The 11,249-nt window shown below is 39.6% G+C and overlaps 1 protein-coding gene across 1 annotated transcript; it reads left to right on the forward strand.

Moving 5' to 3' along the window:
- Positions 1–9,975: 9,975 nt before the first annotated feature.
- LOC138905651 (uncharacterized) lies at positions 9,976–10,515 on the forward strand. Its single transcript, XM_070194174.1, has 2 exons — positions 9,976–10,251; positions 10,363–10,515. The coding sequence occupies exons 1-2, from the start codon at positions 9,976–9,978 to the stop codon at positions 10,513–10,515; spliced, it is 429 nt and encodes a 142-aa protein (XP_070050275.1).
- Positions 10,516–11,249: the final 734 nt, after the last annotated feature.

The following is an 11,249-nucleotide window of genomic DNA, read 5'->3' on the forward strand; positions in this document are numbered from 1 at the left end:
AGCATACAACTTACGATCACGGAGGGTTTGGAGTACCGCTCGCAGGTGGTCCGCATGCTCATCCTCTGAACGGGAATAAACCAGAATATCATCAATAAATACTATCACGAACAGATCTAAAAATGGCCGGAATAGGCTATTCATCAAGTCCATAAATACAGCCGGGTGCATTAGTCAACCCGAAGGACATGACAAGGAACTCGAAGTGGCCATATCGGGTCCTGAAGGCTGTCTTCGGAATATCTTTTTCCCGAACTCTGACTTGGTGGTACCCCGACCTCAAATCTATCTTTGAAAAGCATCTAGCCCCCTGCAACTGATCAAACAAGTCATCGATCCTTGGAAGTGGATACTTATTCTTAATAGTTACCTTGTTCAGCTGCCTATAATCGATACACATCCTCAGCGAGCCGTCTTTCTTCCGCACAAATAGTACTGGTGCACCCCAAGGTGAGGTACTGGGCCTGATGTAACCTTTCTCCAACAAATCTTTTAACTGCTCCTTCAACTCCTTCAATTCGCCAGGTGCCATTCTATACGGAGGGACGGATATTGGTTGAGTTCCTGGAAGCAAATCGATGCTAAAATCAATCTCTCGCTCTGGAGGAATACCTGGAAGCTCATCTGGAAACACATCTGCATACTCTTTGACTACGGGAATAGACTGAAGTGTAGGTATCTCAGCATCTGCATCTCTAACTCGCACAATATGATAAATGCACCCTTTTGCGATCATTTTCCTCACCTTCAGATAGGAAATAAACCTACCTCTGGGTGTTGGTGTATTACCTACCCATTCAAGGACTGGCTCACCCGGAAATTGAAATCTGGCTGCCTTTGCTCGGCAATCAACTGTGGCATAGCAAGCTGCCAACCAGTCCATGCCCATGATAGCATCAAAGTCCATCATCTCTAGCTCAACTAGGTCAGCTGAGGTCTGACGACTACAAATTGTCACCGTACAACCTCGGTAAACCCGTCTAGCAATAATCGATTCTCCGACCGGTGTAGATACCGCAAAAGGATCACTTAGTATTTCAGGCACTATACCAAACTTCCTCGCGACAAATGGGGTAATATACGATAAAGTAGATCCTGGGTCTATCAAAGCATAAGCATCGTGAGAGCAAATGGTTAATATACCTGTCACAACGTCTGGTGAAGACTCCTGGTCCTGTCGACCCGCTAAAGCATAGATACGGTTCTGATTACCACTTGAACTGGAACCTCTACCTCTGCCCCGACCTCTACCAGCCGAAGACTGAGACTCGCGCCCTGAAGGATGCACGGACATAGATGATCCTGTTGCTGAACTCGCTGGTTGTGCCATTCCCCCCGAATCTCTATTTGGGCAATCTCGCATCATATGCCCTGGACGCCCACATGTATAACAAGCATCAGAACCTGCTCGGCATTGGCCCAAGTGTCCTCTACCACAGATGTCACACCGTGGAGGAAATGACCATGTCTGCGCAGAACCTCGCTGTCGCTGCAAACCCGACGCCCGTGAGATCTCACCTGGTCCTGACTGAGTATAGCGGTCATACCTGTAACCCTGTAACTGAGGTGGCAGAGGCCTAGGTGGCCGTCTGAAGTACTGGGTCCTATAACTACCCTGAGATTGCTCCTGAGACCTGGGAAATCTCATCCTCTTACGTTGCCCTTGCTCAGCCCTCTATGTACCCTGCTGCCGATGCCTACTCCTTTTTATATTCTGGGCGAATGCCTGAATCCGGGAGATATCCATACTATCCTGCAATGCAGCGGTGGCACATGCCTCGGTTAACTCTGGGCTAACCCTGCTATAAACCTGTGAATCTTGTCCCGCATAGTAGCAACTATGGATGGTGCATATCTAGCCAATGAGTCAAAACGGAGACTATACTCTCGAACACTCATATTACCCTGCTTGAGGGCTAGAAACTGATCGACTCGAGCCTGTCAGATCTCCCGTGGTAAGTACTGGTCAAGGAAGGCATCTGAAAAATTCTCCCAAATAGCTGGAGGTGCATCACGTCCCCTGGACCTCTCCCATCCCTCGTACCAAAGGATGGCTATATCTCGGAGTCGAAAAGCTGCTAGCTCAACTGCCTCTTTCTCCGTGGCATGCATAACACGAAAGATCCTGTGAAGCTGATCTATGAAATCCTGCGGGTCCTCCCTCTGATCTGTCCCCGTGAACTCTGGGGGACTCAAAGCAATAAACTCTCGGACCCTTGAACTCTCAGACCCCTCAGAAGTTCCTGCACTAGCTGATGCCCTAGCTTGTTGCTGGGTAGCTACCAACTATGTCAACAAATGCATCGCACTCCTCAAGTCCTGATCTGATGGAAGTGGAGGAGGAACTGGATGTGCGGTTTCCCTAGGAATCTCCGTAGTTGGTGGAGGAGCCGGTAATGGCTGAGTAGGGGTCTCGCCTTGAGCCTCAGACTGGGCCCCATCTACTGGGGGTACCCTGCTGGTCCCCTCACCTGCTGCTGTATCTCTCCTCTGGCTAGCCGTAGTCTTCCTAGTCACCGTCATCTGTGCATGCAAATACCAACACATAAGTTTAATTCAAATTTCCTATAACTCAGTTCTATAGCACGATTTAGATTTCAAAGAAGGGTAACCAACTCCTAAATGCCCTGTAGTTCCCTGCTTATATAATGTGGTGCACAACACATCTATAAACAAGACCCTACTAGACACGACTTGTAGACTCCCTAGGACAGAACTGCTCTGATACCAAGTTTGTCACGCCCCGAACCTAGGAGTGAGACAACCACCCGGTGCCTCACCTAACCTGGCGTACCAAATTGCGACTAAGGGACTCTAAACATATAATGTCATACTTTGGCCATGGGGCCACCTTGCAAGACAATTTGCGAAGCAAATTGTAAAACTGAATGGAAACTAGCGCTAACTAAACATCAATATAAAGCTAAGCCGAAAAGGCCGTCATAGCTACTACAGCTGACAAACCACCAAATTATAAATACCAGGCCTACAAACCCAACATACTGCACTAACCAACAGGATATGTCTACAAGCCTCTACTGATAGATATATTATGATCGAAACAGGGCCCCGACCTACCCATATTATATATATAAATACATACATAAGATGCACACAAAAACCTAGACCCGATAACTCCGAAGGATGTGGAGCTTACCGATCAGGCTAAACTCTGGAAACACCTACTGAGAAGGTCTACTCGTCTGTCTATCTGAACCTGCATGCATGAAATGCAGCGTCCCCGGAAAAGGGACGTCAGTACGAAATAATGTACCGAGTATGTAAGGCAATAACATAACTGAAAATCGAAACTGAACTGATAATATAATAAATGGAAGTAACTGGGAGTCAAAGATGATTTGGAGATATACTTACCTGCTGATAGTGACTAAACTCCTTCAATATAGTGAGTAAAATAAATGTCCGGCCCTATAAGGCTCGGTACGTGTAAATGCTCGGCCGTAGTAGGCTTGCTCATAGGCGCTCGGCCATACTGGGCTCTGTATCTCGGCCATCCTGGGCTCGCTCATAGGCATTCGGCCACAGTAGGCTCGGTATATATAACTTACCATCTGATTAGAGGTTGCCCAATAGGGGCCTGCCCACCGATTATAGCTCGATGGTGGTGAAAATAGTGTAATACTGTATATATATAGACCCTCTGCTCTCTTGACTGAATAAAGACAAAGCTAAACTGAATATGAAGTCTCGATAAGGAATAATATTGTAACTTATGAGATTAGAGTAATGTGAATAAATTCATGAATATGAACTTCTCTTTATGTCTCATTATTAACACATGTAGCTACGAGATCATGCCAAAATGAAGGAAGGGCTTAGCCTTAACATACTTTATCACAATCTTTCCAATCACCAAGTTTAACTCACCTCTTCGCACCTTAATTTACAAGAATGATAATAATACTATCGTTAAGTTACGAAAGATACAACTATCGCACAACGAAAGACAAACTTATTTTGTATTAAAACGGGCAGCATCTCCCCTATAATCCTTACTTCCTCCAAATTAAAGATAACACCAAAAATACAAGAACAGAACAATGACAACATATATACATCATTTTTCATCCCTATATACACCATCAAATACTACAAAACAGCCCAACACACCCCAATCTCTTCATACACAAAACGACCACCGTAGTAGTGTCAAACAACCCGAAAATGTTATGACGAACGACCAGCCAACCACCCTACATTTATATGGTGTTTCTACACCCCCTTCCTCCTCCAAAACAGTCCACAAAACAGTCCGCTACAAGTGAATAACTCGAACTCACGACTTCCGATCACCGTCCCGTGAGTTCTCACAAGTATAGAACTACTTACCATGAATTTATAGAAGAAAAACTAGATGAAAGAGAGCAGTAAACTCACCTTATTTGTTGGATAACTCAGCTCCTATCTTGGTTCTTCAAACTCTAGGTTTTACCTCTAATTAGAACTTGAAAGGGAGAGAAAATCAATTAGGGTTTGTGGAAAATTTTTGGGAGGATTCTTTGCAGAGCTTATGTCTAGTTATTATGCTCTATTTTAAGTCTAATATATGAAGAAAATAGGCCTTTAAAAGGCCTCTTTGGATGACCCGAAATGGCCCATTTTTGGGCTTTCATTTAAGCAAGTAGGTGACACACCTACTTGTCACCTAGCAGTTTGCGCAGTATCGCAAAAATGCCCATATCTCACTACTCCGATGTCGTATTGACAAACGGTTTAATGAATTGGAAAATAGACTCATAGATATTTAATTTGATGGGTGGAACACCCCATAACTCTAAGTATATTGGGAGAAAATTGCAGTTACATTTGACCCAAAGTTTCAGTAAAACTTATGAGTGTAACTTGTGATGACTTTCATCGACTTTTGTTCCACAACTCGCTTGACATTAAAACATAACACACGGATGTCATACGACTAATATAAATCATAACATAATCTCCTTATCATGTTAATCACCCTAGTCTCACCCCAAAGGTACATGTTATAACATTCCCAACTTGTCGACTTTCGACGAAACATTGTTTTATTTAATTGCTTTAGCTTCTGAACTGTCCAACCCTCTTTGTACTTGTTGTTCATGATCTTCAATATTTGTAACCTCATAGGTAACATGATTAACTTACTTTATATACTTTTAAATATTATCTCATTTTTTGTCCTACATTAGTTTGCTTACGACGCATTTTTACGTACGAAAATATAGGGTGTAACACTCCTAATTTCATAGTAGGATTTAACAATGCAGCAACACCATAAATAGGGGGAATAGGGAAAAAATATTTTTTAAATTTGTTTCTCATGGAATCAATAGCAAGTTGATCAATTTCCCCACCCTCTGAAAAATGATCAAACAAATTTGCAAGTTCTGCAATATAAACTAAACAGTTAGTAATAGTAGGATAATATTGCCCAGAAAATTCATTTGTAGCAATATAAAATTTTTCTAAAAAATCTACAAGCATTTTAACATCAGCCCAATCCGCATTTGTAAGGTGCTCATCATCATCTCTTACATGAGCATTAAACGTTGAGTTTATGGGGTTTCTATATTCATATGCAACAACTAAACTTTCATACATGTAATTCCATCTAGTTGGACAAGGTTTAGGAACATTTCTTTCTCTTAGGCTAAATTCATCGCATCTTTTAAAATATTCTCTAAGTCTACTTCTACGGTTTGAATAAAAAAGCCAATTAAGAGCCATTTTAACCTTTTCAATTTCAACATTTAAAATTCGCATACCATCACCCATAATTAAATGGTAAATATGACAAATACATCTAACTTGAAAAATATTACTAAATGCAGGACTTAGTGTAGTGGTAAGCAAGGCTACAACATTTGTGTTACTAATAGCATTATCCATTGAAACTGACATTATTTTATCACTAATGTAAAAATATCTATAAATATCCGTAATCGTGCTAGAAATAAACTGCCCTGTGTGACGTGAATTAATTATTCTATAAGCAATAATTCGCTTTTGCATTATCCAATCCTCATCAATCCAATGACTGGTAACAGTAAGGTAATCGCAGTCATTACCACTTCTACCAATATCAGTTATAATAGAAACACGACAATTTATATGAGTAAATAAATAGCGCAAATATTGTTCATATTCATGTTTATATTTATAAATATCACTCTTTACGGTTGTGCGAGGAAAACCTTTATAAGTAGGATTATAAACTTTTCTAATATAATGCACAAAGTGAGGGTTAGAAGAAAAACTATAGGGTAAGCACATAACAGTAACCATTTTTGCCAATTCTTCCCGATCTTTTTTTAGATCATAATATAAAATACCACCGGTAACACTGTTAATTCCCGGTTGAAATTGATTTGATCCGGTACTAAGGTCAGCCTAACTAGGTGCACTTATCCCCTAGGCCAAAGCTTTCATACGAAAATATCTAGCTTTATCTTGAGGGTGTAGCAATATGTGTCTAGTCAAACTTCCCGTCCAAACTTCCTGTCCCCCCCCCGACTTCCAACATATTTAAAAACTAACTCTTTGCCACAAGTTTTACACTTAGCCCTATTTTTTTCTCTTAGTTGAGTAAAAAATGGCCAAACAAGAGATGTTTCTGCCCGTTTAGAAGGTTGTCTAGAAAAAATAGGGACAGTAACAGGAGGGTCAGATGGAGGATCATTTGAAGTATTATTAGTTGGGTTAACTTCAGGAGCAGGACTAGTGGGTGTATCGTCATCCGGTTGCGTTTCATCAAAATCTATTTCTTCATCATCATTTTCATCAATAGCTGGATTATCATAAAGAGCATTCATATATTCATGGTTTAGTTGTTCACCGGGGGCAATATTATGGCAAAATTGACTCTCGGTAAATTGTAATAAACTATTATCGCTATCAAGGATAGCAGGTGTAGGACGGGTAACAGGTTTCGGCCGGGGAGCCGGAAAAAGTAGAGGAGGAACAGATTGGCCACTAGATTCACCACTCTTGGATTTTTCCTTATTTTTACTAAATATTTTTTTAGGGAATAAGCCATCTTAATTAATCAAGCAAAGTAAATAAAACAAACAAAATTATAATATTAAAACTTAAGAGTTGGAACGAGTTTACCGAATTGACGAACAACTTGTTGAAAAATAATTATCGTTGAAGACTTGAAGACTTCAATTCACCAACTTCACAATTTTGCACAAATTGTAACAATTAAGTAAGCAATTATAGAAGAATATTAGGGAGAGATTGAGAGAGATTGATGATTTTGTGAGAAAAATGAATGAATGAGGCGGTATTTATAGTTGAAAATAGGGAAAAAATGTAATTATAAAAAGTTTGGGGTTAAAATAAAATTTGGGGGGTTAAATGGCTATTTTGCAAATAGCCAACGGCTATTTTGGCAGACCAAACGACTAATTTTTAAATGGCCAAACGGTCAATTTTTTTTTTTAAAATTATCCGTTGGGCCCGTTTAGGACCGCTTGAACCGGCCCACTTCTGAGCCGGTCCCGGTCCTAAACGGTCCCGGTCTCGTGGGCCTCCCCTATGAGACCGGCCCACTACCCGGCCTACCACCCCACGGTCCCGGTCCTATCCGGTTAGGACCGTTTAGGCCCACCGCCCATATGGGCTTGCGGTCCTGGGCCGGTCCCGATCCTAACCGGCCCACATGCCACCCCTACCTCAAAGATACCTACGTATAAGCAAGCTAAGATAAAATTTCAGTTGAAGCAGCAATTTCAAACTATGAAGTTAGGCACAAGAACAATTGATGAATATATATATATATATATATATATATATATATATATATATATAAGAATTCAAAGGAATTTGTGATAGTCTTATGGCTATACAAACATCTTTAGACGAAGATATATAGCAAAGTTCATAACTTATGCAGAAATAAATTCCTCCTAGTTTACACCATATAGAGAATTTCTGAAACAAAATACAACTAATGAAGGAATTGAGACACATCTGTTGCCTTGCCATCACTAGACATTATGCACATGTCAATTATCAGATATAGCATAATCTTGAAACTATACAACATTGAGCTGTCCAAAATGAGCCAACTGAAACTACACACAATGAGCCTACATAAAATACCCCAGTCTGATCTCCAGCTGCATAAAAAATACTTAGAATACCCCCTCAAATGAATCAAAAAACCATCAATCCTCTTCAAATTTCTCTGCTTCTCCACTGTCTCCAAGTATATATACTTTATCTCCTACTATTAACTCATCAGATGTTTAAGGGATTGATCTCTTTGTTGATCTTCTAACACTGACCCAAAAACTACTCCCTCCGTTTCAATTTAGATGGGTTAATTTGACTAAGCACGGATTTTAAGGGGAAAAAAAAGAAGATTTGAAATTTGTGGTCTTAAAAGCTTAAGGGATAAAAGCTTTGTGGGGTCATGACATTTATGTAGTTATAAAAGCTTCTCATTAAGGGTACAATGGGTAAAATAAAGAGTTTAAAGTTGAATTATTTCCAAATTTAAAAATATGTCATTTATTTTGAAATAGACTAAAAATGAAAGTATGCGGTCTAATTTGAAACAAAGGGACTAATTCTTTTCCTTGTACTTATTATTTTAATGATTCCTCCAATACTCATCACATGCTGACGAGAACAAAAACCAAGTTTATACCTAATTCCACGTTCCAATCCCTCACTACTACAGCTCACCATGACACATAAAGGAAGCATTAGCTAAGCCTCACTAGGTAGATGCTATGCAAGATGAGATGGCAGACTTTCTGTCAAACAAGAATTAAATCCTAATTTCACGTCAAGTTACGATGCATGTTGTTGCATCAAGATGGGTCTTTAAGACAACTTAAAGCTGATGGCTATGTCGAATGCTTCAAAGCTCGACTTGTCACCAAGGGTCTTAATCAAATTGAATATGTTGGACCAAGTGAAGTTTGTTTTGATGATTGACAAAGGAACTCCAGCATGAACCAGGTCTATACACAATGTACAAAGATACGGGTAGATTCGAGCATAAGGGATGCACGTGAAGGAGATAAACTTAAGTTGTTATATCTGGTATTTCCTGATCGAAAAGGTTGCATAAATGATAAGGAGAATGACTCCTTACTCGAAGAAAACTTTATCCAAGATAAGGGAGGAGTTAGAAGTTAAAGATAACTAGAACTCTTCCACCAAAGAAGAGTATAGCATTAGAACTCTAGTTATTCCTAGTATACTAACTCTATATATTGCAGGATGTGCTCATTTTACAGGTAAGCACAAACGCTGAAGTTAAACGTGAGGTAAGAGCAAAATAGCAAGGCATTTTGCAAACAATTCTTGTATAAATAAAGTGTGCGAACCTGAAGCTACATGAACTAGATAGAAGAACCAGTTCCAAACGTCTGTCTTTTATTCTAGTTCAATTGTAGTAGGTGTTTTCAAGTTGTACCTTTCAGCTTTATCTAGAAGCAATTGTATTAGGTACTATGAGTATTCAAGTTAGAGTTAACTTGAAGTTGTCGCAACAGTTAAAGGCTGGTTACTACAACGGGATTAGAGTTAATCCTTAGGTTTACAAAGAATTTTGTAAAAACTATTTTGGCTCAGTGATTTAGTGAAGTGTTGGAAAAAATTCTACCGAGTAGTAGGTCGTGATTTTTTTACTTTTTGAGCCGGATATTTTCCACGTAAAATACTCGTGTTCTTTACTTTTCGTATTTACTATTTTCGCAATAATAGTATAAGAAATACATAAAATAACCAGCTCCTTTTATAATCAGTGTACGCAAAAATTAGATACTATATAGATCACCCCCCTCTTGTGTGGCATTGAAGTATAAAACATCAATTGGTATCAGGGGGTTCTCCTTGAAGAGACTTACAATTTATGAGAAGATCAACATGAGTGCACCACCTAGAAACTAGGAAGGGCAATCCACTGCTAGGCCACCATTCTTTAACAGCCAATACTACTCTTGGTGGAAAAACAGGATGAGAAATTACATTATAGGAGAGGACTATGAGCAATGGGACATTGTCACCGATGGTCCACTGGCTACCCTGAAAATAAATGTTGAAGGAGTAGAGGTGCCAAAGACAAGAGCCGATTGCACTGCTGAGGACTTGAAGAAATGGGAAAAGAATGAGAAAGCCAAGAAATGGCTTGTTTGTGGACTTGGTCTAGATGAGTATAGCAGAATTCAAAGCAGTACCACTGCTAAGCAAATTTGGAATACTCTGCAAGTGGCTCATGAAGGAACACTTCAGGTGAAGAGATCTATATGAACTCTACTGTATTCTCAATATGAGAACTTTACTATGAAGGAAGGAGAAATCATCCAAGAGATGTACACAAGGTTTACTACTTTGACAAATTAGCTAAAGTCTCTTGAAAGGATTATTCTTGAAGAAGATAGAGTCGAGAAGATACTGACAAGGGTTTTGCCTATCACTTGGGAGAGCAAAATCACTGCCATTCAGGAATTAAAGAATATTGCCACTCTCCCACTGGATGAATCTCACTGCCAATAAACTTAAGAGACAAACCACGAAAATGGATGCACATAAGAAGGAAATGAGCTTGGCACTCAGAATCACTGAAAGTTCTGATCTAGAAGATGATGAAATGTCTATGATCACCAAGGATTTCAAGAAGTACCCGAGTAGAGGAAAGAGTTCTTTAAGAAGTGGAAGCTATATCAAGTCAAAAGCTCCCGAGAAGCAAACAAATGATGGCTACTACAATTATGGAAAGACTGATCACTACATCAAGAACTGCCCTTTTATGGGAAATTGAATGGAAGAAGGAAATAGCTGAATGAAGAAGCAGGAAGAAGAAACAGGTTCAACCCAAGAAAATCAACAACAAAGGATCAACCAAGGCTGTGGTCGCTGCTTGGGGAGAAATCTCAGACGATAATGAGGATGAACAAGCACTTATGGCAATCGGAGAATCTGATGAAGAAACTGAGGTAAGTGTAATTCATCTCAAAGATAAAATTAAATTATTGTCTAAAGAAAGGTTGTTTGAGTTACTTCTAGAACTAATTGATAAATATGAGGATGTAAGCAATGAAAAGGAACAGTTGTCTAAAGAATGTGTGAATTTGAAGGCTAAGTGAAAAAACTTGGAACTTAGGGTTAGTGAAATTGTAAGTAAAAATACTGTGTTGAAGAAGCAGGTTCATGCACTTAACTCAACAGTCCTAAAGCTTAGATCTGAAAATCTAAAACTAAAATTAGGAAAAGGTAAAAAGATAGCTGAT

This window comes from Nicotiana tomentosiformis, chromosome 2, assembly GCF_000390325.3.
Source record: "Nicotiana tomentosiformis chromosome 2, ASM39032v3, whole genome shotgun sequence".
NCBI lineage: Eukaryota > Viridiplantae > Streptophyta > Magnoliopsida > Solanales > Solanaceae > Nicotiana > Nicotiana tomentosiformis.